The 27,703-nt window shown below is 40.2% G+C and overlaps 1 protein-coding gene across 2 annotated transcripts; it reads left to right on the top strand.

Annotated features, from left to right (window-relative positions):
* The first annotated feature begins 369 nt into the window (after positions 1–369).
* Positions 370–27,191, top strand: acap1 (ArfGAP with coiled-coil, ankyrin repeat and PH domains 1). 2 transcript variants are annotated; one of them, XR_007939893.1, is made up of 23 exons: positions 370–891; positions 7,708–7,765; positions 10,338–10,457; positions 10,674–10,727; positions 10,817–10,875; positions 12,703–12,886; positions 13,191–13,235; positions 13,358–13,453; positions 15,889–15,963; positions 16,247–16,359; positions 16,582–16,633; positions 16,737–16,837; positions 17,214–17,325; positions 17,472–17,683; positions 17,762–17,831; positions 17,975–18,069; positions 19,713–19,906; positions 20,142–20,192; positions 21,633–21,808; positions 23,932–24,041; positions 24,151–24,261; positions 24,339–25,443; positions 26,471–27,191. XR_007939893.1 is itself a non-coding variant. In XM_022217469.2 (23 exons), the coding sequence occupies exons 1-23, from the start codon at positions 839–841 to the stop codon at positions 26,566–26,568; spliced, it is 2,301 nt and encodes a 766-aa protein (XP_022073161.1). In that variant the 5' UTR covers positions 370–838; the 3' UTR covers positions 26,569–27,191. The 2 variants fall into 2 exon arrangements, 1 of the variants encoding a protein (XP_022073161.1); XM_022217469.2 differs by having other exon boundaries at positions 24,339–24,400.
* Positions 27,192–27,703: the final 512 nt, after the last annotated feature.

Below are 27,703 nucleotides of genomic sequence, written 5' to 3'. Positions count from 1 at the left end.
AGCATGGGTTCACAGTCAGTGGAAGTCTTTTAGAGCAGGTAGGTGTTTCTTTACACCAGAACAAAAACAAAACAGACAAGGTTGCCAGACAAGAATACACACCCAGTCTATGCGAAACTAAGAAATACAGCAGCAGGAGGAGAGACATACCACACCACCTGTATGCAGTTATATATCTAAAAATACATAAAAATATCAGATTATCTGTCATTTCATGTGAGGCAACATGCTGAAGTTAGTCAAGAAAACACTGACTTTGTAGTGTAACCTCTCATTTTGAGTAGTTTCCTACTTGCAAGCCACAATTTGCCATGAGTAAGAAACCCGGAAGTGGTGCCATGGGGGGGGGGGGGGGTTGGACCTCGTGCGCGCGCGCATGTGTGCGTGAAAGACAGAGAGTACTGTAGTCGGCACGCCGGGAAGTCCATAACTAATATCTAAAACGCGGGCTGCCTTCTGATTAACGCATTTAGGGATATCGACCCGAATCGCTCACTCGAGGAAACTTTGCGCCCCGCTCTCTGCAGCATCTTCTCCATCTGTCTCGCTTCTTTTTTTTTTAATTTCCCGGATAACATGGTAACAACGCAGCTGCTACCATCCCCTCCGTCCATTCATAAGTGGTGACAGGTCGTGTTCGGAATCAGCTGTGATCGGAGGACAGAAGAGGACGATCTGATCTGCAGGAAAACAAAACCAACCCAGAAGAATGAGTCCGGCTGTGGAGCGTTAAGACCGAGAGGAGCTGCTTTTTCTTCCTGTCCATTATCTCTAGCTCTAAGTGGCGGTTCAGATAAATACAGAAAGGCTTTTGTGATCTGCAGTTAAAAAGGCGAGGATGACAGTCAAGCTGGACTTTGAGGAGTGTCTGAAAGACTCTCCACGTTTCAGGTAAGAGTTCCACCTGTGCGTTTATTACCCATGCTGATGCAGGCAGTGGGAAAAAATGGAAACCTGGCAGGAAAAGCTACTAAACTGAACTATTTTGGCGTCAGTGTTACTTTTCAGACACCAAAAGCTTTATTTTCAGGGAGTTTGAGCTGTCATGCCACTAGAAGCAATGAGACCCTACATGCAGGCCTGCAGGCTGTAAACCCTGATCTGAAAGCTGTCACTGCTGCTCTGAGTTGTATCTTTGAGCCACAGGAAGCTTCTATCTGCCCTGAAAAGTCGATGGCATCCATTCAAAACCTTACATTTTAAAATGTCAGTAACATCAGATTATAGTGGTGACATTCCCGATGTACACTACTGTTCAAAAGTTTGGGATGGCCCAGACAGTTTCATGTTTTCCATGAAAACTCACACAAAACTCTGATCTTCACTCTCTCCGTTCATAAGATCATTTATTGCTTTCTGTTCTATTCTGAATTCTATTCTGAAAACTAACCAAGTTATTCTCATTGAGCACTTTTAAATCCAAACTGAGACTGCTTGTAAATGTAGTTTTATTCCTACTTTTTTTTTTTTTTGCTAGTGTCTTAATAGTGTTTTAACTATCTTGGCCGGGACTCCCTTGCAAAAGAGGTTCTTAATCTCAAAGACATTTCCCCTGGTTAACTAAAGGTTAATAATAAATAAATAAATAATATGTTAACAAAATTGCGCAAGGGTTTTCTAACCATCAATTAGCCTTTCAACACCATTAGCTAACACAATGTAGCATTAGAGCACAGGAGTGATGGTTGCTGGAAATGTTCCTCTGTACCCCTATGGAGATATTCCATTAAAAATCAGCCGTTTCCAGCTAGAATGATCATTTACTGATTCATTTAATGAGCTGCTTTTCTTTCACAAATAAGTACATTTCAAAGTGCCCCAAACTTTTGAATGATAGTGTGTTTCAAGGGTTGTATCTTCCCTCAAAACTCTTTCACAAGATACAAAGTGTTTCTTATATTTTGTTCAAACTCATGGATAATCCATCATATGGTGTGCTGATATCATATACTGGTATCTGGTGTAAACAGCAAAAAGGAGTTTGTGGATGTATTCTCTAATTTAAGACACATAGATTTATCATGTACTGTCAAAATGTTATATCAATATACTTCAAAATCACTTCTTTTGAATTCCTCAGACCAGTAGAATTATGTGAATGTGATTTAGCAAGGCAAAGAAACTCAACGAAAACATGACTCTTGCATGGGTTACCCCTATAGTGTGAAACTTCAGGACATGGAATGATGTCGTTCAGAAGTTTGTGACATTTTCTTGTTTTCCACTTTTATTCATGTGCTAACATAAGTGCACAGTAGTTTTCTAATCATCAGCTAGCCTTTCAGCACCATTAGCTAACACAATGTAGCATTAGAACACAGGAGTGATGGTTGCAAAATCAGCTAGAATAGTCATTTACCACATAAACAATGTCTGGACTGTATTTCTGATTCATTTAATGTTATCTTCATTGAAAAAACTGCCTTCCTTTTTCAAAAATAAGGACATTTCTAAGCAACCTCAAACTTTTGAACAGTAGTGTATGTCAAAATCACAAACTTTCTTACTCATGCAAAGACCTAATTCCGAGCTATTAGATAATTTAGCTGTCATTGTGCTGAATGTCAGCAACAGACTGCAATTAATTTTCTTTCAACACCAGCATCAATGTGGTGTAATCAAAAGGGAAGTGTCAGTAAGTTGCTTTTGCAAGCGGCTCAAAAAGAGAGCTTGGCACAGCTTGGGCGTGCCCTGATCGTTTCTGGCACCTCGCCTGAGCCACAGTGGCCGGGGTTGTAGCTCACAGCTGATCTGGCTCATTTCAGTCCTCAGTCTCTCCATCTCCACCCTCTCTCCGTTGCCCGTCTTGAATTTATGGGACTTGCACAGTGGTGGAAAGTTTGAGCTGTGGCAGCTGCCGTGGTGAGGTCTCGTGTCGGGGTGAGAGCCGAGGAGGGAAAGGGAAGGAAAGGAGGGAGAGGGAGGTTGTCAAGCAGTCAGTCAAACTAATTCATAAGGAAAGTGAAGGAAAACAAAGGAGCAAAACGAGGGAGGAGAAAAACTGTACGGCTTTGGACAGCAGTTTAAATGTGCTACCTCCTGTTGCTAAGTAACCACGGGGTGGGAGGGCAACAGGAAGAGAGGCGAGATGTGCTGAGGTGATCAACAGGAGACAGGAAGTGTGTTTTCTGTGGGGAGAACCGCGGCGGAAACTCAGCTTTAGCACCATCTTAATTTGCTTTCTTACTCTGCGTTGTCTCATGCAGGGACAAGTGAAAAGGATGGTCCTCTTTATTGAATGAATCCTTCACTCCTCCTCACAGTGGTCTCCTTTTCAGCTTGTTTTAATCCTGTCCTCTCTTTCCTTTCCTTCTGTCCTGAGCTGACATGTCATTTGGTCGTATTTCAAGAGGACATGACCTCAGACTTTGATTCAAACCTCCCCACACTAACAAACACAGACAGTTACTGTCTGTCCAGGCCCTCCTCTCTTCTCTTCACTCAGACTCGCCTCTTTTTTTTCTTCCTCTGTCTCTCTGTATCTCTGTACTGTTGGTGGAAGGCAGCGGAAACCACATGGTTGAGCTATTGGTATGAGAAGAAGGCGGCAAGCAGAAAGAGATACAGAGAAGCAATAAACTAGCCGGGACCTCTTACAGAGTTTCGTGTTTACGCTACTGTTCAAAGGTTTATGGTCACCTGGACAATTTCATACTTTCCATGAAGACTCACACTTTTGTTCATGTGCTAAAATAATTGCACAAGGGGTTTCTAACCATCAGTTATCCTTTCAACATCATTAGCTAACACAATGTAGCATTAGAACACAGGAGTGATGGTTGCTGGAAATGTTCCTCTGTACCCCTATGGAGATATTCCATTAAAAATCAGCCGTTTCTAGCTAGCTAACTTGTGTAGGACTAGATGTTGATATCAAGAAGGGCTATCAACATGTAGTCATACACAATAAATCAATAATTAGAATAGTCATTTACCACATTAACAATGTCTAGACCAGGGGTGTCAAACATGCGGCCCACGGGCCAAAAGCCCACTAGAGGGTCCAATCCGGCCCGCAGGACGACTTTGTAAAGTGTAAAAATTAAAGAGAAGACATTAACTGCATTTTGTAAATTTGTAAAACTATAAATTTAAAATAATTTCTAGACAATGACAAGTTGTTTTGATCATAAAGTAAAATATTAGGTTGTTTATTGGTCTTTTGCCTTTTTGTGTCTCATTTTTGTAATATTTTTTCTTGTTTTTGTTGTTTTTTGTCTCGTGTTTTTGTCATTTTGTTTCTCATTTTGTGTTTCCTTTTTGTCTTGCTTGTGTTTTTTGTCTTATTTTGTCATTTTGTGTTTTGCTTTATTCATTGGTTTGGGTGTCGTTTTTGTTGTTTTGTTTCTTACTTTTGTCATTTTTTGTCTCTGTGTCCATTTTTGGTCACTTTGAACCTTTTTTGTCAAAATTTTTGTGTCTTTTTTATTGTTTCGTGTGATTTGTCTCATTTATTGTCATTTTTCTCATTTTTGTTGTTATGTGTCTTATTTTTGTCATATTTTGTCTTTTTTTTAAAAGTAAAACACTATATCATTCAGTTCCAGATATCTATGACTGAATGTTTTGTTCCTTTGTAGACACTCTGTGATCTGTAAGTTGTAATGTGTAAATGATGAACTGATGCATAATACTGTGGAAATTTACTATATTTTTCTTAACAAATTTTATTGTGTCAATAATGTTTTGTAAAAAGATGGTTCCTTATATATCAACATTATCAGAATGTACTTTTTTGCACGAAAACAAAGGGAAAAATTTTGAGTTGTTGTTATTTATAGATTATTATGTTATGATTTCATTGCTCCGGCTCGCTTGAGATCAAATTGGGCTGAATGTGGCCCCTGAACTAAAATGAGTTTGACACCCCTGCTTATCCTGTATTTATGATAAATTTAATATTATCTTCATTGACTGCTTTTCTTTCAAAATTAAGGACATTTCTAAATGACCCAAACTTCTAAGCGGTCGTGCATGTGTGAGGGATGTTTAAAAAGGTCACATTTTGTACTCAAAAACAAAAACATCAAGCAGTTTTCAAGACTGGCTGTTTGTTTTTGCAATCATTCAGGCCTACACAAACTCCCGACGACTAGTGTCCACTAAGATTGGTTCAAACCCACAGGAATGTATTTTCAATTGTGCTGAAGGTCACACAGTTTCTAAAAATACCCAATACATCACACTAAATTACAGAGAAACTCGTATAAAAAGATTTCCCGGGACTTGAAATAGCAGCAGCCGTGATGCTAAACACTAAAACAACAAAATAGCCAGTGTTGTGTATGTATGTATGAAAAAAAAAATCTAATTTTCTTCCATTGCAACCCGGTCTCACGGGGATTCGTGAAACTGTCACGTAAGTTTTAGTTTTGGTTTCGTGCGCACCAACACGATTTCGTCATGTTTTTCGTGCCGCTCACCACGAAATGTTTTTCGCTGTGGTAATCACATCTGAAAGTGGTTTATACCGGCGGATTCATGACGATCTAAGCTGTCCATCGGCGTATACTGCTTGTGTGATCGCGTTTGTGGCCGCCGGCCGCCGGACATTCTTGAAATTCCTATGCAAATTGGTAAGTGTACCACCGGCTTATGGTTAGGTTATGGTTAGGTTATGGTTAGGATTATGGTTAGGGTTATGTTTAGGAACGATGTCATGCAAAATATAGCGTTGGATTCGCCGCGGTTTTACATTAAAAATATAATATACACATTCTTTTGAAATACGTTCTGAGTGGCACGAAAAGCCCGCCGTTTAAAATACATTGGTGTGCATTTCGTGGTGAGCGGCACGGAAAACATGACGAAATCGTGTTGGTGCGCACGAAACCGAAACTAAAACTTACGTGACAGTTTCACGAATCCTCGTGAGATCGGGCTGTCCATTGACAAAGAAAACATTTAAGATTCAATGTTAAGCTGCAGATAATTATCATAAACGTTTATTAGTACAACTAAATTGCAAATAAGTCTATGAAAAGTATTTTTTATTTTGAATCTTCAGTTCAAATACACTTCTTTCACTTCTTGATATGTAAGTTTTGTTCTTTTTTTCCAGCATCATAGATAGATGTTTTCTATAAACCTGCTCTGAATGCGAAACTATTTACAGTAGTTTCTGTAAATGCACCAGGCTTATCCTTAAGGCTTGAAAAGGAATTGAATATTATAGCTTTTGAGCTAATCTACAAGCACTCAGTGATAAGTTACTGCCTGTGATAATATCATACATGACCTCAATATGCAACATGCAGCACAGAAGTGTGTAGTATTACCTACAGTATTATACTCAGCAAGAAAATGTGATTAGAATTATGCACTAAACAAGACATTTAAACCAGAGGTGTCAAATTCTTTTTAGTTCAGGGTGGCCAACCGGTAAAATCATAACATAATAACCTAGAAATGATGACTACTCCAAATTTTCCCTTAGTCTTGGTGCAAAATAGTACATTCTGAAAATGTTCACATATATTTTTACAAGACATTAATGAAAAACCTGGAATTTCTTCAGAAATATCAGCGCAATTTGAACAAGAAAAGCACTCAAAGCGTACAGTACTCTGCCAAGGCTGCTCATTCCCCCATATGGCATTGTCAGAAATGCAGCAATTGTTTATTAGTTATTGATGATGAGATATAGGTTATATAGATGTACCCAAAAACGTTTTGTGAGAGGAGAACACTGACATATGAACCATCAGGGACTTATTTATACACTCCTGTTACCTCGTGTGTCATTTTCCCACTCAGAGCGTATTTAGAGCATTTACTCAAAGGAAGTGTTTAAATTCAGAATATTTGCGCCAAATGTAATTTGGATCACAAAATGACCTTGTGCTAAGCACAGGCATGTGTTATGCATGTGTATGTTATGTATGGATACCGTATTGTGTGACCTAAATATATAGCAGGCGGTGGGAATTCATGGGACTCTCCCACAATTTAATCAATTGTTCTTTATATCATTTCCGGCGGATAAGTCTGCAACGGTCGATTTGTAGTAGGATTGCAATCATGTGATCATTAGCAGGCAGCTGACGTAGCATTTAGTCATAGTTACAGTGACGCCATGCCACTATCTTGTAATGATAAAGAAATCTTTAACAAATCCGTGGATCCAGACTACAAGCTGCATCAATGCCAAAATCTAATCACTTGGTCCTTGTGTCATTTCCGACCTTCCCTGAAAATTTCATCGAAATCCGTTGGTCCGTTATTGAGTAATGTTGCTAACAGACAGACAGATGGACAAACCCATGCCGACTGTCATGTAACTCCGCCACGTTCATTTATACATTTCAACTCGCAGATGATAGTGTATCTACAAAGGCAAAGGACACATGAAATAGCAGTCATATTTATGTAAAAAACTGCAGTTAATGTCATCTCCGTCACTTTTTACACTCTGCAAAGTCATCTCGCAGGGAACCCTGAATTAGGCTACAACATATCAGGTAAACATTTTATCCAAACAGCAGTGATGTAAAACAAAAACAAAAAGAATTTTGGAGGTGAATGTTTGCTGCAATTGAATGATAAATTGACGGATTGACAAAGAACCGTTGTCTACTCTCAAGTGATGACTACGGTTATTTCCAGTCCAACCACATTTTAGATGGATAAATCAGGAATTTTAAGTACATTTATAGCCATATTGCAATATTGCGCATGACTGCATTTTTGTGTGTCTGTGTTTTTCAGAGCTGACATCGAGGTAGTCCAAAGCGATGTGAGTGAACTTGAGACACGGCTGGAAAAGGTAAGATGCTGCTCCTACAGAAGCTTCTCCAAAACCATACTGAGTCAGTTCTCTACTTTAGCCGTACGCAAACAAGCACACAGACATTCACAGGTATCAGAAGGGACAGTGAAGTGAGAGGCGGCCATCAGTGGTTGAGGTGTTTTCACCTGACAATAAGCAGGAAGTAGCAGCAGGTGCCGCTTCCCCATCATATTGTCCTGCTAGAGAACAAGCCTTTGTTCTGCTTTGATGAGACGACCAATATTCTCTGTTGCTCATAAGTGTTCATACATGTCACACTTTCAGGTCTATTCATTTGACAGTCATCAGCCCCATGCTGTGTTTCTGTTCCCTACTGAATAATCAAAACCCTGCTATGCTGTTCGTGGCTCCAGGTTTTCACCTTTTGCACATTTCATCAATACACAAAGCACCTGCTGCACTGTACCTGCAAGCAATCATGCAGGTGATTGATTTATGTTTGGCTACAGCGGCGTGTCGTGATGACAAAAACTGGACTAACTGGGTTCATCTGCTCTGTGTAAGAACCCTTGGGGGAACACCACAGCAGTGTCAGTGTTTCCTCAGTTGTAGCCAGCTTTATTTCCAAAGAAAGCAACAAAAAAATGAAAGTTCCCAGCTTGTGTGGCGTGTTTTCTCATGAAATTCGATTAAAGAAGTGATGCAGATATTTGTTTTCTGTTCCCATTCTTTATCATATCATGCTGCAACATGTCTGATCTTACAGACAGATATAAAAGGACTTTTGGAAGTCCTTTTGTGTCCGTTATTTTTAGAAGAAGTCACCAAAAATCCCCTACAACTTTAGACTCCAGCAGAAGAAGCAGTTAGATCTGTTTTCAGAATGTTCAGGCCAACAGTTATGTTGACTACATAGAGTTCTTTTATTGGATGCAGGTACAAATAAGTACAAAGAGTTGGCAGCTATATAAGACAAATGTGTGCTTTGTATGTAAAGTTGTAATTTGCCAAGTAAGTAGTAAAACTTTCAAAAAGTAGAGTGAAGTAGAGCTATAGGGGACAAAGACTGCAAATTAGCTGAAGCTAGATATCTTATATGCATCACATTTTCCCTTTTTTGTGGCAATGTTGTATCTATTGTCCCTGCCAAATAAGCATTAAAATAAATAAATAAACCAAGAAGTAGCATAAATAATACCTCTACACCGTGCCAAGGTGGAGAATTTAGTAGCATTTCACTACTGCCTTTAGAGAATCGTTCTGCTACCACAGAACAATGGCAGTGAATGAAGCCTTTAGAGCATTTTCCATGAGCTCAACTGATTGTGGGAGGAAGCTGGAATACCTGGAGAAAACCCACGCATGCACAGGGAGAACATGCAAACTCCATGTGGACAGATCCCAGGCTGGGACGCCAACCAGGGATCTTCTAGCTGCGAGGCGAAAGTGCTAACCACCCGTGCAGCCATGTGAAACCATGCTGAGGTTAATTGGTGATTCTAAATTGCGGATAGATGTGAATATGAGTGTGATTGTTTGTCTATGAGTGGTCCTGTGATAGATTGGTGACCTGTCCATGGTGTCCCCTGCCTTCACCCTGAGTCAGCTGGGATAGGCTCCAGCCCTCATGACCCTAATGAGAACAAAGTGGTGTATAGATGACGGATGGATGGGTAGTTGTGGTTATTTACAGAAAAGGGTGCACTACCATTCAAAAGTTTGGGGTCACTTAGAAATCTTAGAATCTTAGAATAGTCTTTTATTGTCATTGTAGCCAGTACAACGAAATTTAAATGTCATTATTTGTGAAAGAAAATGATTTTTTTTTTCAATGAATATAACATTAAATGGATCAGAAATACAATCTAGACATTATTATGTGGTAAATGACTATTCTAGCTGGAAACGAATGATTTTTAATGGAATATCTCCATAGGGGTACAGAGGAACATTTCCAGCAACCATCACTCCTGTGTTCTAATGCTACATTGTGTTAGCTAATGCTGTTGAAAGGCTAATTGATGATTAGAAAACCCTTGTGCAGTTATGCTAGCACATGAATGAAAATGTGACTTTTCATGGAATAGACTAAATGACCCCAAACTTTTGAATGGTAGTGTATGTTGTTATGCGACTCAATTAATATAAATAAGATCTAACATTCAAACTCAATCTACAATCGACTCTATGAACAAGGCTGTTTTCTCAGTTAGTCAATGCATTCTAAAGCCCAAGATGATGCCCTCAAATGAGCAGTTTATTCACATGGAAGAGTAAAGAAACCAGGAAATATTAAAATTTAACAAGGTGGAAATAAAAAATGACAGATTAATCCATCTCTAATTTATCAGGGATCGAAGTAGTTGACAGTTATTTTAATGAATCAATCATTGCAGCTTTATCAATGGTCAGAATGGTTTAATGAGTTCAGAACAGTCGGAAGCAGGAAGTTATATTCAGCTTGATCGCTGCTTTAGTGTTGCGATTTCTGAAATAAATTCATCTGTTGATTACACAGACTGATTCTGACATTCGTTGCTCCAGGTATCTGTCGTCAGTGTGTTCATTTTTGTATTTGACTGTGGCTTGGCGTATTTGTGTCACCCAGCTCGTGAAGCAATGCCATGCCATGCTGGAGGCAGGCAGAACCTACTGCCAGACCAGCAAGAGCTTTGTGAACGGCCTCCGGGAGCTGGGACACCACTGCTCTGAGGACAAAATGATGGAGGTGAGAGGAGAACACCGACATACCAGCCATCGAGGAGTTATTTATACACTCCTGCTATCTCCGTTTCCACTCAGAGGGTGTCACATTTACTCAAAGGAAGTGTTTAAATTCAAAATAGTCGCGCTAAATGGGATTTGGATTGCAAATTGCACTGAATAGAAATGTTTGTAACACATGAAAGATGCTAAATTAAGGTTTGAAATGTCTGCCCTGCAGGACTGCTTGGACAAATTTTCCAAAAAGCTGTCTGTCATCTTGGAGTTACAGGGGGTGAGTCCGTCTGTCAATCTGTTCCAGCCTTTAGCTTCTCCATGAATGGACTTTTTTTTGTTTTTTTTTGACAGTTTGTCTTTTTTTAGGAGGTCATTGAGACCACACAGAACTCAGTCAAGACGAAGCTGCAGAACTTTGTGAAAGAGTGAGTGAACTGCTTTCCCTGTCAGTTTCATGTAATGCTTTCGGTATCTGTGCCTCTCTCCCACCTGCAACAGTGTAATTCACACACAGAATCACTGCCAACCATTAACTTCTGATCCTTCACTCTCCTTCTCCTCATACTTCAGTCTGCTTCTGTTAGTGGGAATCGTACTTAGATTAGATAACGGCGGACGTCAGGAGCATGTGAGCAGTCATTTGCTGCATTTTTACCCACTGACTAATATGATTTTCCATAACCCTCCTGTTGTCCTCATTTACGGCACCAAAAAATATTGTTCTCTTATCTGAAAAAAAAATCCAAAAAGTCTGCAAAAAATTCCCCAAATTTATAAAGATTTTACAAAATCTTCAGGAAGAAAATTCCTTCAAAGTTTCCCTTGAAAGTTTTATTTAAAAAAAAAATCCCCAAATTTGGCAAGGAATGAAAATTAAAATAAATAAATAAATAAAAATTGTAAATATTTTCAAAAAATGAATAATCTTCCCCACAAAAATCTTAAAATTTCTAAAGTGATTCCATATATATCAGTAAAAGTTCTAATATTTTCTTTAAGAACATTCGGGAAAAAATCTTTTTCTGAATGTTCTTGAAGAAACTTTTTTTTTTTTCCACCAAAAAATGTTTAAAAAATTCCCCAAAAATGTCAAAAATGCGGAAGTTTTCGCTTTGAAAGTAATTTTTTTTGCCCACATTTTCAAACTTTAAAACAGGTCAGTTTTGACCCGCAAGACAACACGAGGGTTAAGTCAGCTTTATTATCCCCCGCCTCCACGAAGTGGAAAAGGGGAATATAGGTTTGGCCTCCGTCCGTCCGTCCGTCCGTCCGTCCGTCCGTCCGAGATTAAGGGGACAGCTTTTTTCGGAAACTATTACAGCTAGGATTACGCAATTTAGTGTGTAGCTTCACACCATGGACACCTTGATCAAGTTCGAAAATGAGACCTGTGCGATAATATTTAACAGAGTTATGGCCCTTGATCACTATTTTGGATATAGAGTCATAGACATCACATGTGGCGGGGGATATTGATGACCATGTCGTCTTGTTGATTTAAACACCATTTTAGTAATTGCTCATGCAAAATATTATCCTGTTTGTCGTGTTCTTTGGTGTTTTAGGTTTCTTAATTTTACAAGTGTTGTCCTGTTTTCTGTCTTGTTTTTCTCCAAATACTTTTGTCGTTGCTTGTCATGTTTCAACAAGATGCACTAAGAATAAACTTGATGAGATTTAATCCATGAGTTATTTTGAATTTAGAATTGTCAGTTAACCTTCCATGCATATCCATAGACTACCAAAATCCAGAACCTTCTAGCTGTGAGCGGTAATACTAACCACTACACCGCCCTCCAGTATAATACACACAACACTGCATGAGTAATACAAGACTTAATTCCATTTACCACCAGTCCCCACCTGCACAGTCTGTCAACGTTTAATGGAAGTCACAGAGCTAACATGCTTACAGTACAATAAACTGTGTAAGAATATGACAGGAAGACATATGACGAGAAAAGTCTGGATGATATCTTTAACAAATTCGTAGATCCAGACTATAAGCTGCATCACTGCCAAAATCTAATCACTTGGTCCTTGTGTCATTTCTGACCTTCCTTGACAATTTCATCCAAATCCGTTTTTGAGTAACGTCGTGAACAGACAGACAAACCAACGCCGATCGTCACATAACTCAGTCACGTTCCTTGGCGCAGTAATTAGTTTATGTGTCAAGCAGAGGCTAAATAGTCACAAAACCAGGATGATTAAAGCCTGTTTGCCTCTCTTCTTCACCTCCTGTCCTTCAGAGATGTTCGCCGGTTCAAGGATGTGAGAAAAGAGTTTGAGCGCAGCAGTGAAGCCCTGGAGGGGGCGCTGGCCAGAAACGCTCAGGCTCCACGAGGAAAGCAGCACGAAGTGGAGGAGGCCAGTAACGCTCTGCTCAATGCACGTAAAACCTTTCGGTCGGAGGCCTTGGACTATGTTTTGCAGGTGAGAAAAAAATATTTAAAGTCATGAAAACGATTTTTCCCTCTTTTGCTTTGAGCCCTTTAGTTATTAACCTGTCTGCAGAGAATCACGCCTGTACAGGGTTCACTGCTAATGATCAGCCAGGTTCCAACAACAGCCTGGATCAGACAGAAAAGAGCCCGTCTGATTCTAGTTGTGTTGTGAATGATAACAGGTTTGCCTCAGGGCTTCTCTCCAGGCTTGTGGTTGTGGCTTCCGGCTGACCAGTGAGTTTTTTGGTCCTGGGAAAATGAATCTCTTTAACTATGACTTCCTTTTATTTCAGATAAATGTCATTGAGGCCAAGAAGAAGACAGACATTCTCATGGCAGTGAGTTCATTCTGACCTATTTTAAGTTGTTGAAAAATCTGCACTGTAATGTTCATATTGATCAGGCTATTTTATTACTGTAAAAATTTAGGATACCTGTCTGTCTAAATTATTCCTGTTAGATGTTGTCGCTGATGGAGGCCCAAGCCCAGCTCTTCCAACAAGGCCACCAGTCTCTGTCAGAACTCGATCAATATCGTCATAAACTGAATGAAGAGGTAATCATTTCCTTTGTTACAACTGCAGATCATACAGCTGTTGTTTGAGATGTCGTCATTAAATTCTATGACTGAATCTAGCTTTGCTCAGGTCATAAAAGAGACACTTAACTTGACAATAAACGTGTATTATGTGCGTATAAAAGTGCAGAATAGAAAGAATAGAAATTCAATTTTGCTGCAAATAGTCAGCTAAAGGACGCTGCCAGCTGGGCCTTTGGTCTCTTTGTCATACCTGTCATGTCTGTGTACTTTTTAACAGTTATAATGATGCTTTCTTTCTGCAAAAAAAAGAAAAAGAAGAAGAAGCAATGAGCTTACCTTAGGGAAAAGAGAATCAAAGTAAAGACAAAGAATGAGCCTTGTACTTAGGGCATAATCAGGCTAAGTGTTTCTTTTTTGTTATGCTAGGCTATGCTAATCACCTCCAGGTTTCAGCTTGGTAGTTACCAATACAGACTTAAGGGTCATTCCAAAACTGGAGGACATTTGGTTTCAAAGCTTTTGAAAACTAAACCTTCTGTTTTACAAATTTATGCTCCATTTTCATCAATAATAGGTAATAAACTATCAAAGGCTTGATTGGCTCAGTTTACACATCAATGGTACCATTTTTATTCCATGTTTTATTTGTTGTTTGCTGACCCTACTCTAATCACAGTAACAGTGTTGCTAATCCATGCTAATGTTAGCTTTTTTCTCAGGAGTAGAAGCTAGGTGTTTAGCTAGCTGTTGATAGACAGACGCTTTAGGGGATGATATGATGCACATTATTGGATAAATGAAAAAAGACAAGGTTCTGGAATTTTCTCAAAACCTTAACTTTGTTCTTGTGCAAGATTTGTTTGCATGCATCCTCTGGCCTCTGACAGGTATTCGTATGAATCTTTCTGAGAGTCTTCAACAATTATTTGGAAGAACTGCTTAATATACTGCACTTTGACATATAGCGGCAATAAAAGTGTCAGCCCATGTGTCTCACTCGCCAGGAAACAAACACTCTAAAACATATTTTTGCAGATGATTTATGACGCAGGATACAAATTCAAAAGGTTTGGCAGATTTAGTGAAATGACCCAAAAGTTGTTGGTCTTGGCATCTTTCTGTGGTGGGGCAGAGTAGTCACAAGATGACATTACATTTTCATCGTGACAGGAAAAAGAGATCAACAACAGGAAATATTTCACATGTCCATGTGTCCGTGTGTGTGTGTGTGTGTGTGTGTGTGTGTGTGTGTGTGTGTGTGTGTGTGTGTGTGTGTGTGTGTGCGTGTGTTAGCTCCTGCACTTTGACTGAGGAAACTGGAAAATCTTTTCTGCACTGTCAACCTTGAACAGCAGCGGTATCGCTGTGAAAATGTTTTTGTTCAAAAAGAAACGGCATCAGGAAATGAATTGTGAAAAAGTTCGATGTCGGAATCAAACCACATGAAGCCTTCTTCCTGTTTCAACAGGAAATGATAGGAACAAGAAAAAGCAGATGAGACAGAGAAATGGAAAGACGCTGGAATGATACACTAAACAGACTCTTTACAAGAGAAACCACCGGTGTTGTTCTTTGGTTTGGCGCTTGATGCACAAAAAAAGTTCAACACTTCCTTATTCCTGTTTCCAGAAGAGTCTACAGGGGTGATAACTCGCCTCAAACCTGTGGATCTCACTACATTTCTGTCTTACACAGAGGCAGATTTGTTAGAGAGGGAAGAATAAGGAGGGAAAAGATTGTCATTACAGTACATTAAACAGAAACTAAAGTATAGATAGATGGACAAAAAAGTCCATGGAGGTTTTTTATGAATACATCCATCCATCCATCATCCTTTATCTAGACACCACTTAATCCTCATAAAGGAGTTTGTCCCAGCTGACTTAGGGTGAAAGCAGGGGACACTCTGGGCAGGTCACCAGTCTATCGCAGAGCTACACATAGAGGCAAGTTAGAGTCATTAGTTAGCCTCAGCATGTTTCTGGACTGTGGGAGGAAGCCAGAGAACCCAAAGAAAACAGACAACATGCAAACTCCATGCAAAAAGATCCCAGGGGCGTGAACCAAGGATCTTCTAGCTGCAAGGCGATGGTGCTAACCACCAAGTCACTGTGAAGTCCCTTATTAATACATACAATTATAGATTCTCGTGAGTTTCTTAGCAGCTTTCCATCATTCAAATGGTGATCATAGCAGTTATTAACAGTTCTACATCTATATTTACTACTAGTGTGTCTTTTGGCAAGACACTAAATCTGTACTAGTTCCACACTGACCCGAATAAAAGTGCAAATCAGACTTCTTAGTAAGACTAGAATTTCTTAAAACTCTTCATGTCAGCATCTTGAAGAAAGCACTATTGAGTGAAATGCGTGACAAGAGTGTAATAACGTATAATATAATATTCTGAAGAATCTAAAGAATGTGTGTCTCCGTTTCCTTTCTGACAGAACACCCAGTTTGTTCTAAACGCTGCCAGGGAGAAGAGGGACATGGAGCAAAGGCATGCAGCAATCAAGCAAAAGGTAAATACAGATTCACCATTTAAAGGGGTACACCACTAATGCCACATCAAAGTCTGTTTAGATGTTGGGAGTACTAGCTGTATGTTTGTGGCTGTGTTGCATTTTAGGTAACGAAGGTTCCACATTTAGAATCTGTAATGCTAAATCAGACTTTTTCTAAATCACTGTAAAAAAAAAACAAACTCTGAGAATATGCCTTGAACTAGATTAACAATGCAGCAGCTACAGCTCTCAACTCCCGACAAAGTAACTTCAGTAACACAAATGACTCTAACATTTCAAGGACATGTCCTATGATGACTCCATTATGGACTTCAATGCGGACGCAGCTAATGGGATTGCAATGGAGGGCTACCTCTATAAGAGAGCCAGCAACGCCTTCAAGACCTGGAGCAGGTACGCCGTTTTACCACCAATACTTAACACAGAACAGCTGCACTGGTCTGTGTGCCTGTTCTTTCCGTAGGCCTCACTAAAAGGACTCAGATGTTCACTGGGTTTCATGCTAGTTTCTAAACTGAGCTGCATATGCCCACCATTTGTCTCTTGTTTAACAGAAAGTGAAATAGCTGAATCACAGACTCCATTGTCATCTTTTATACTCTTCCTCCACCTTAGGCGCTGGTTTTCAATTCAGAAGAATCAGCTGGTGTATCAAAAAAAATTCAAGGTACGTTTCAGATGAATACCTCATTTTATTCAGAGCTGTATGAGAACACACGAGTACATGCGCTGTTTGACCTGCATGCTTTTCCTGTCCTCGTCTCTTGCAGGACCAGCCTACAGTTGTGGTGGAAGACTTGCGTCTTTGCACAGTCAAGCCCAGCTCTGAAAACGAGAGACGGTTCTGCTTTGAAGTGGTCTCCCCGTCAAAGTGAGTTTGCGTGGGTGAACAGCTTCTTGCATTCATGCATACGTGTATTTGAGCCATGGTGGTGAATTTTCATCAGCAGCAGCAAGTGTGTGGATTAAAGCATGTTGCTGTTAGTTATTCCGCCAAGGAATGTGGGGGAGTTATGTGATGATAGGTGTACGTCTGTCCGTCTGCTTTTCTGTCTAGTTGGATTATGTTCATTTTGTCATTTCTTAGTATAGAATAGCGTTACTTTTAAACCGACAACCAAATAAGGAAAGTATGGCTTCTAGACTATATCACTCTTTATGGGTAACCTGCTCAACCAGCTGAGCTACCCTGACGCCATGTGTGTGCGTGTGTGTGTTGATGTGTGATTTTATGTGTGTGCATGCAGGTGCTGCTTGTTGCAGGCGGACTCAGAGAGGCAGCAGCAAGCATGGATCAGCGCCGTCCAAAACAGCATCGCTTCAGCCTTCCAGGAGCGCAGGGAAGACACACACAGCCCAGTGAGTATACACACCTCCACTCACACGCTCGGACAGACAGCACGCACACTATCGTTTCCATCTGTGTTTTGCGACGGGAGTTTAATCTGCAGAGGAAGTGCTGCGCCTTCGTGCGTCTCGTCAATCCTGTGCTTTCGTGTTACCAGAGACAGCGTTGCAGCTCGATGTCAGCAAGCCATTTGATAGGGGGAGGAGGCGGGGGAGGCGGGGATCAGGAAGACGAGGGCTACAAGGCGCTGGACGAGGTTCAGGCCATTCCAGGGAACCGGCAGTGCTGCGACTGCGGAGAGCCCGGTCCTGATTGGGCCTCCATCAACCTCGGCATCACACTGTGTATCGTCTGCTCAGGAATACACAGGTACACACACACATATACACAGGCACACACACACACACATCTTGAAGCCTGTTATTTAATGTTTTTCTTCCCCAACAGGAGCTTGGGAGTCCATTTCTCCAAAGTACGCTCCCTCACTCTCGACTCCTGGGAGCCTGAGCTTGTTAAGGTAAGTGAACCATTTAACTCATTATTTAACACTTTTCTGTGTTAGCAGCAGAGTTCCAGTGGGAATGATCAATAAGCAATGTGTTGCATAAGTTTCTTTTTTTAAAACTGAAATACTTTTTCTTGTTTTGCCGCTTTCTTTAGTTGATGTGTGAATTAGGAAACACAGTAATCAACAGGATCTATGAGGCTCGGATCGATGAGATCACCATCAAGAAGCCCCACCCGGCCAGTCCCAGGTAAAATAATTCATCTCAGTGTAAAGACATTAAAACGTAATTTCTCAGATTTCACATCTACAGTCCAGTTTGCTTGTCAAAGGATCATTAAAACAATTCTGCTGTGGAGGAGCACTAAGACATCAGAGTTATCGTGCTTCTGCTTCAGTTTAAACAATAATAACAGGAAATTAATTAGACATGAGGGCTATGGAGGGAACGCCACAATATCTGTGCCTCTTTTGCTTCAGTTTGAATTATTCCTGTCATTTCCAAGTCTTTAAACTTTGTGGAATTGCAATGCTAAGTTTCTGTAGCGCCCACGGGAAGGGTTCTGAAATATGAATAGATAAAGCTATTTAAACATAACAGAAAGAAGAGAAAGAAACAAAAAAAATGCTCAAAGCGTTTTTGTTTCCACAACGGTGTGACTTCATTTATTTTCTATCGCTATAAATAACATGTTAAAGATTAATTATGAGTTTGTTGTTGAGGTGTGTTTAAATTGCAGTATCTGAATCATGTTACAGTGCCTCATTTCAGCCACATTTGATCTTCTGTATGCTGAAATACTGGTTGTACATCATGTTTGGTCCTCCAGATGAGACTATATTACACTTACAGAACTGCAATTCTCTTTTTTAAGGATCTTTTTTCTGTCATTATTTAGTAATTAACTGATAAAATATCTTTGTTGGTGCAGCTGCAAAAACACACTCTTCATCTCCTCCTGCTGACATCTTGATGACATTACATGAACATATAATTCAGCCTTTTTATTTTTAATTGTTTTACACTGATTGACTGAGTATGACCGGATTAGCTCCAGCTCTTCACAAAATAGCTGTTTGTTGAGACGATCAGCGGCCTTAGCGGCTGACTTAGAAAGATGTGCTCTCTGTAGTTTACAGATAAGTTTATCAGCAACCTACCACTCATTTTAGACGTGACTTCCTCTTCTCTCTCCTGTGTTGTGCCGCAGCAGACAGGAAGTGCCGCAGGTATATCATGCAGATGGTTAATGTTGTGACATCCGGAAACTTGTTGTGAGGCTGCATGCTTTGCGCAGAATGAGCTTCCATTCTTGTCCAGACTTACACTAGCAGTCAAAAGTTTGGACACACCTTCTCATTCAATGGTTTTAATTATTTTATACAATGTAGATTAATACTGAAGACATCAAAACTATAAAAGAATGCACATGGAATTATGTCGAAAACAAGCGTTAATCTTCAATGTAGAAAGTAATACAAATAAATAAGAAGCATTGAATGAGAAGGTGTATCTACATGTTTGACTGGTGGTGTATTATATCATTAATTTGGTCTTTTTTATGTGCAAACTTTCAAATTAATGCCCTATGTGATTATTTTTCCTGAATTGTATAGCTTAAGTTTGGCATATCATTAAATATTAGAGAAAAGGTGAGCATTAAGACCTCTTTAAGATGAATCTATCACTTCATTAAAGGAAAATCAGTGCGTCATAATCGCGTGTTGTTGATTCACAGCACAAGTTGTGGACTGAAACTGAGATGAACTGAAACCACAAACATACTGACAAACACAAGCCTGCATGTAGGCTTCTTCATATTTTTACATCGCCTCATAAAAGCTTGCTGCCTTCTCTTTCTTCTTCTCTGATCTATTATTTCTATCCCCAAGAGGAGACAAGGAATCCTGGATCCGTTCAAAGTACGTTGAAAAGAAGTTTATCCAAAAGTTGCCAGAGACTGGCAGGAACCCCCCACTGAGGCGGTCCAGCGCCAGGAGAAACCGAGCGACCACGCAGGATCGGACCGTACAGAAACCGGCTTTAAAACCCAAACCGAACCGAGCCACTCTGCCGCGGCTCACAGGTAAAAAATGAGAAATAACTCATCTGGTTGCTTTGTTCTCGTCATCTTCATCACTTACTAACTCCTGCTGATGTTAGCAAAACAGAAACGCACACCTACAAATCCCCAAACTTGGTGACCCAGCAAAAAGTTGATAATCCTATGTGCCTATTCTGCTGTATTTTATCCGTGTGTGTTATTGTTGTGGCAGTTTGCAGAATGAAACCAGTAATCATGACTCTCTTTCACTCCTTAGGGCTGAGCCCCAGTGACATCGTCCAAAAGAACAACACAAGCTTTCACAAAGGTGAGATCAAAAACAGAGATGCGTCATCCGACTAGACAGAAACAAGTTGTGTGTTTGACTGTCTACGTGAACTGTCAAACCTTTTGAAAGTGTCTTAAATCTATTAAACCAAGCCTCTGAGATTTTAAGTTTGGCAAAATTTAGAATACACATTTAGGTGTCTATTTTACCATTATGTCAATTTGCATCTACAGATTTCAGTTGTAATATTTCACTTAAAGATTAGATTAGATTAGAGACTTTTAAGCCAGGAATGTCCAATTCAGTAGCATTTATGTATACCAAACTTTACAATATTGTTCCCATCTACGCTACTGTTCAAAAGTTTGGGGTCACCCACACAATTTCATGTCTTCCATGAAAACTCACACATTTATTTTCTAATCATCAATGAGCCTTTCAACACCATTAGCTTACACAATGTAGCATTAGAACACAGGAGTGATGGTTGCTGGAAATGTTCCTCTGTACCCCTATGGAGATATTCCATTAAAAATCAGCCGTTTCCACCTAGAATAGTCATTTACCACATTAACAATGTCTAGACTGTATTTCTGATTCATTTAATGTTATCTTCATTGAGGAAAACTGCTTTTCTTTCAAAAATCAGGACATTTCTAATGGCATTTTTCCACCAGCACCTACTCATCTTGACTCTACTCGGTTTGTGAGGTTTTCCATTAGGACTACTACCTGGTACCAGGTACTATTTTAGTACCTACTCAGCCGGAGGTACAAGCGAGCTGAATCGAGCCGATAATGTGACGTCTACAGAGTTCAGGCCAATCATTAGACAGGGAGTGATGACACACAAGAGCGACTCTTTCACGAAAACCAAACTCGCCATTTTGAAAAAAACTTGCTGACAAAAAGCCATAGACCGAGCAGTAGGTATACCATCGCCTCGATTATTGTGTTACGTTTGTGTCACACACAAATTACGTTAAGGGACTTCCGGGCCCCGTGCTATGACAACTCCAATCGCGATGAGGTGGTACTATGGGAAATGACCTAAACCGAATCGAGTACAGTCAAGCCGAGTCAAGCCATGTAGGTGCTCGTGGAAAAGTGCCTTTGGTGACCCCAAACTTTGGAACAGTAGTGTATATCCTGAAGGCTTTAATGGGGAAATGGTTTGTTTGTATTTCATTCATAACCGGATTTATATAACATTTTATTTATAAAAATGTTGAGTGGTAAAGATATCTCTTATACCTTCTGTAAAAACCCTGAACTCTAACAAGTCAACAAAAAGCTGGCTTTCTCCAGTGCTCTGATTTCTGTTCTGGACACAAAGGCAAATTTTTACATATATAGTAGCTAATTTTCATATTTAAACATGCATTTTCAGAAAACCTGTCATGTAATGTGATATCTTTTCATTAAACGCTTTACCTTATTCACCTGTGGTGTCTCCTCTTTTAAAAAATGATTAATCAGAAGTTGAAGAGGAAGAGGAGGATCTCAGCGGTCTCCATCCCGGGGCGCTGCTGTACCGCTCGGCAGCCCTGCAGAACTTCCCCGTCATGGCTGACGCTCTGGCCCACGGAGCTGACGTCAACTGGGTCAATGTGGCTGAGGAGTCGAGCACACCGCTGATACAGGCTGTCTCAGTGGTGAGAACATTCAATCCATCCATCCATTATCTAATCCTCATTAGGGTCACAGGGGGCTGGAGTCTATCCCAGCTGACTTAGGGTGAAAGCATTGGACTCTCTGGGCAGGCCATCAGTCTATCACAGGGTTACACACTGAGACAAGCAATCACACTCACATTCACACCTGTGGACAATTTAGAATCATCGGTTAACCTCAGCATGTTTTTGGACTGTGGGAGGAAGCTGAAGAACCTGTAGAAAACGCACGCATGCACAGGCAGAACATGCAAACTCCCAGAGATGGGACCAAGTCACACTTGTGCAAGTCTCAAGTAAGTCTCGAGTCTTAACCTTCAAGTCTCAAGTAAGTCCCAAGTATTTTTGTCTTGGGCAAGTCAAGTCCAAGTCAAGTCACATTATTGTTATTTTACCTGCAGAATATGATCTTAATAAAGTGAAAAGACAAGATATAAGTAACTACCAGTAAACATCACTGGCTAATGTGCCCAACATGTTAAAAAGACAATGTAAACGGGCTCTGATATTAATAACAAATTGACAAGCACTTATGAAGAGAATAACATTTTTTTTAGTATTATTGATTGTGTGACGGCGCACTTTACCCAAGGCAGCAACTAATCCCCCAACACCTTACTGTTCTATTAAGCTAACATTAGCTAAAATGCTAACTAACCAGACAGTGTAAACAGGCTCTGATATTAAAAACAAATTGACAAGCACTTACTGGGCCGAATGGGTCTTCAAATGTCGGACGAAATTTGACGTTGTCATCTGACTGTCTGTGATTTTCACGTTGCACGTCTTGCAAACTGCTGTTCGTCGTTTACCGTCTTGATAGAAATCCTGATACCCGAAGGTGATGATTACCTTGGGTACGGCTGACATGTTGATATTCGGCGGTGGGCGCTGCCGTGGAGGCCTGCTAAGGTAGCCAACGTAGGGAGGGCGGGGCTGATTGATACGATTTCAAATTAAAAGCTTATGTTCGACTATCCAGCATTTTACATATCAACAACATCATTCAAAATGAAAACATGATGTGAATAATAACACTCAAGTCATTCAAGTCATCATGTCTGAAGTCAAGTCAAGTCCCGAGTCTTTAACTTCCAAGTCCAAGTCAAGTCGCAAGTATTTTATTTTTTTTCAAGTCAAGTCACAAGTCATTAAAACAGTGACTCGAGTTGACTTGAGTCCAAGTCATCAAGTCTCAAGTCCCCATCTCTGCAAACTCCATGCAGAAAGGACATGGACAAATCTAAAAAAAAAAAAAAAAAAAAAACAACTCGGAGAAAAGAATGTTCGAAAAGATTTTTTAAAATACCAAATAAGTCTGGAGTTCCTCCTAAAAAGCCACTTTTCTCCGATCCTACCCCCTTGATGACTAAATTGAATCTCAAATACAAAACATTAAAATGAAACTTTAACTTCCTTTTTTGTTTGTTTTTTTTTCAATTGATGTCTCTTGTATTTATGGGGAAAAAATGTTACTTTTTTCTTGACTTTTTTCCCTCAGTACGTTTGTCCTCTTGGTTAGCAGTAACAGCTAGCTAAATATCTAGCTTCTACTCCTGAGAAAAAGCTAACATTAGCATGGATTAGCAACCCTGTTACTGTGATTAGAGTAGGGTCAGCAAACAACAAATAAAACATGGAATAAAAATGGTAGCATTGATGTGGTACCATTGTGTTCGTGGCCTTAAACCGGGGATCTTTTATCTGCAAGGCAAAAGTGCTAACCACCAAGCCACTGTGCAGCCCCCATTCAATTCACTGCCATCAAATTTTTTGTGAATATTGAGGTTGAATGATGATTTTTATGACTCATTCTGATGACCTTCAGTTGAGCTTTAAAGATGTACCACCCTCAAAATGCACTGGCATGAAGTTTTCAAAGCACATTTATGTAACCAGGGGGCAAACCCTGAGGATAACTGCAGCATTTTTATCCTCAAAACTAGCATAAGTATAGCAAAGCTGTTAATCTGTCGGCAGACATTAGGTGCCACCTGCAGGGTTTTATCATTTTAGTCCAGTTGAGTGAACCTGCTTAGACAATGTGATAATGGGGGGAGGTTCAGAGTAGATATCAACATTTGACTTCCTTCTGTTTTGACCAGAATGCTCTGGCGGCCTGTGAGTTCCTGCTGCAGAATGGCGCCAATGTCAACCAGGCAGATAGCAACGGGAGAGGCCCGCTGCACCACGCCACCATCTTGGGTCACACAGGGTAGGACGAACACACTCTCACATTTTCAACAGAGCAACTTACATAACACATAATTCCAACCAAGTGACTACACCGAGCGCTCTCACGCCTGCTCTGCTCGCATTCCCAGGTTGGTTTGTCTCTTCTTGAAACGAGGAGCTGACTACAACGCCAGAGACAAGAACCAAAAAGACCCCATAAGTATCGCCGTGGACAACGCAAACGCAGACATCGTCACTTTGTGAGTGTTTGAGTCAAAGTGAGACACGTAAGGCAGTTAGCAACGGCAACTCTTCTAACTGAGCTTCTGTGTTTCAGGTTGCGGATTGCCAAAATGAACAAGGAGATGCGGGAGATGGACGGAGCGTTTGGCCAATCAGGTCATTCAGGGGGGCAGGGATCTGGAGGGTTATTGGGCGGGACAGGAGGTGGGCTGGCCCACACCAGGAAGAGTCTCCAGGCTATAAAGAACCACATAAGCGGCTGGGCTCTAGGGGGGCAAAATGATTAACAGGGATACAATGAGGCATGCATCATCAGCTTTTAGTTACAGAGGAGGAAAAAAGCGACATTGTGAATGAGTAAAATCCAAAAGAACACAGGGTACGACGAGAATAAAAGCAAGAACACAGATGGAAACAGGTTTATGAACACAGGACGAACATTGAAACATTCTACTTAGGAATCTGCATGCACTTTGAATTACAAATGCACATCTTCCTGCACTTTGAAACCCACAAACTATCTAAATCCCCTGTCAGGAGACAGCGCTATATGTGGGTGTTTTCAATGTCTCACTGTTGTATAACTGAGCTTTAAGAACATGTATATATAATAGACCTATACCAGGCCTGTTCTCAGTATATTTTGGATATTTTTCTATCCAGTATGTACATTGTGCTGACTCTTAGATAGTCTTTATGGTGTATCTGGTTGTGTGTTGAGCTGTCCTTTCATTCCAGTTATGTAAGCTAAATTCAGCGTTGGGTTTGGTTCTCAGTGACAATTTTCTCACACTATTCTGTGAATAGTGACTCAGTTGAAGCTTTTACACTGTTATGTTTATATTTATTTTGCTGTCAGCTAGGCCCAAGAGCTCTGTGCTATAGCCTGTGAGCTTACGGTTAACAGTGGGTTTTGTTTGTCACCTGGCTCTTTTTTAAGCTGCAAAGTCCATTCCTTCATGACTGATCTAGATCAAGGCTCTTGTTCCATAGAGAGTGAGTTGAATCCAGTCCTCAGTCGTGAAGGAATGGAAACGTGATGCGTTTGTCCGCTTGAAACGACTGCTGGTCAGTATTTGACGTGCTGTGCTTTGTCATTGTCTGTCTCTGTTGTGTGCACTCATTGCCTTCTGCCCACTGAGACGTCCGGCTGGTCTCAACTGCTTGTGCAGTGTGCCACCTACAGCAAAAACTAAGAGGTAAAGTGCATGTGCATGCCCTTACACGTGTGTTTACTTGTTCAGTTGCATGCGTCTTGCTTTAGGGCTACAGCTCCTAACATGTTCAGGAAATAGTTGCCATTAAAACTGAATGTGTCCTCTCCAAAGTTATGTAGCTTTTGATGAAAAATGTCATGACTCAAACAGCTGCATCTTATTAAAATAGTGAGAGAGACACAAATGAGTAAAGCCATTAATCTCAGTATTAATTCAAGAATTGGAGAACATTTGGGCTTGAAATTTTTTGAAAAAGAAACCTATTTCATCAATGATAGACAAAAAACTGTCAAAGGCTTGATTGACTCAGCGCACACATCAATGCTACCATTTTTATTCCATGTTTTATTTGTTGTTTGCTAACCCTACTCTAATCACAGTAACAGGGTTGCTAATCCATGCTAATGTTAGCTTTTTCTCAGCAGTAGAAGCTAGACATTTAGCTAGCTGTTACTGCTGACCAAGAGGACAAACTTACTGATGGAAAAATGTCAAAAAAAAGTAACAGTAAAAGATAAATGTTTCCACATTTACAGGAGACATCAAAGTTAAAAAAAAAATAGATACAAAAAAAGGAAGTTAAAGTTTCATTTTAATGCTTTGTATTTGAGATTCAATTTAGCCATCAGGGGGGTGGGACAAGAGAAAAATTATATTTTAGGGGGGACTCCAGATTTACTTGGTATTTTAAAAAATACTTTCAAACATTCTTTTCTCCTAGTTTTTTAGATTTGGTCTCAGGACAAGCAGTTTTACAAAACAACTGCATGTTTTAGCATTTGTACATGGATTATATGAAATCTGATGGGCGGGGCATAAAATGTCCTCCAATTGTGAAATGACTCATGTCATGACTCAAACAGCTGCATTTCATTAAAATAGTGAGAGACACAAATGAATAGATGCCATCAATTTCAGTATTAATTCTTAAACTTTCAAGCTTTTATTTGTTAAATATTCTTGTAAACTTTGAATTTGAAGTCTCACTTCTTCTCTGTTTTTTTTCTAGGTGATGAAACCTACCAGGACATTTTTAGAGACTTTTCACACATGGCCTCCAACAATCCCGAGAAGCTCAAACGCCGCAGTGCAGACCCCAGAACTTAACCAGCTGCTGCCTCCTCCTCCTCCTCCTCACCCCACTGTACAATGCCACATTTCACACCTCAGCTTAACATACTTTCACATCACACATGCAGAAAAGATTCAGCCCACAGGCACACACACAAACACACACACGCTCTTCCTGGCTACCTGCCACATGTTCAGTCACAGCTCAGCTGGTGTTGACTTCAGAGGGGACAAACGTTCCCAACAGTGAATTCTTTGTGTGAACACGTCAGAGCAGAACAATTGCGTCCAAGTGGAAACACTGCAACAGTTTTATGAGACCAGCATGAGGTGTCTTCATGTCTAGCAGGGGTAACACCGACACTCTGCCAAGATTTCCTAATTAAAACCAGTAAATCTGTTTTTTTTTCCTCTTTATAACAAAAAAAGGGTTGTTTTAGTGTTTTTACTGACTTGTTACATGAAAATAAAGTGAAAACGTTTGTTGGACATGTACATAAATGCTGCAAGAAGAAGTGAACTTTTATTTCAACAGTCTTTCGACAAATTGTAGCAGTTGCAGCTTTTTACATTTTTAGACAATTTTCATGTCTATTTTGTCTAAATTATGAGGTACTTCAAATTTGTATTAAGATCAAATAAAACACAATACAAACTTATGTTTAAGTGTGTTTTAATGTTGGTGTTTAAACTGTATATTTGGAATGAGACAATTTTTACAGCGTCTAGCTTTTAAATATGGGGCTGCACAGTGGCTTGTAGGTTAGCACTTTCAACTTGCAGCTAGAAGATGCCCAATTTGTTTCCCCGCCTTCATGGGAGTTTGCATGTTCTCCCTGTGCATACGTGGGTTTTCTCCGGGTTCTTTAGCTTCCTCCCACAGTCCAAAAACATGCTGAGGTTAACTGGTGATTCCAAATTGTCTGCAGGTATGAATGTGAGTGTGATCGTTTGTCTCTGGTGACCTGTCCAGAGTGTCTCCGTCTTCACTCTAAGTCAGCTCGGATAGACTCCAGCGCCCCCGAGACCCTAATGAGATAATGGATGGATCGTTCTTCAATCTAAACTTAAAACGGTCTGTTTTGCCGTTGCAACCCCAGCAGAGGGCGCCGTCATTCTGCGATGGAGCTTTTAGGCAAATGGTTGACATTTAAAGTGACATTATAACAGA

Source organism: Acanthochromis polyacanthus, chromosome 23 (genome assembly GCF_021347895.1).
Source record: "Acanthochromis polyacanthus isolate Apoly-LR-REF ecotype Palm Island chromosome 23, KAUST_Apoly_ChrSc, whole genome shotgun sequence".
In the NCBI taxonomy this organism is placed as follows: Eukaryota; Metazoa; Chordata; class Actinopteri; family Pomacentridae; genus Acanthochromis; species Acanthochromis polyacanthus.
This window is presented reverse-complemented; position numbering and strand designations above follow the sequence as displayed.

Excerpts from the sequence above, each read along its gene's own strand:
- acap1 (XM_022217469.2), top strand. The coding sequence starts at position 839 with ATGACAGTCAAGCTGGACTTTGAGGAGTGTCTGAAAGACTCTCCACGT. Across the intron at positions 10,458-10,673 it reads CTGAGGACAAAATGATGGAG|GACTGCTTGGACAAATTTTC; the intron begins GTGAGAGGAGAA and ends TCTGCCCTGCAG. Across the intron at positions 17,684-17,761 it reads GTCTGCTCAGGAATACACAG|GAGCTTGGGAGTCCATTTCT; the intron begins GTACACACACAC and ends CTTCCCCAACAG.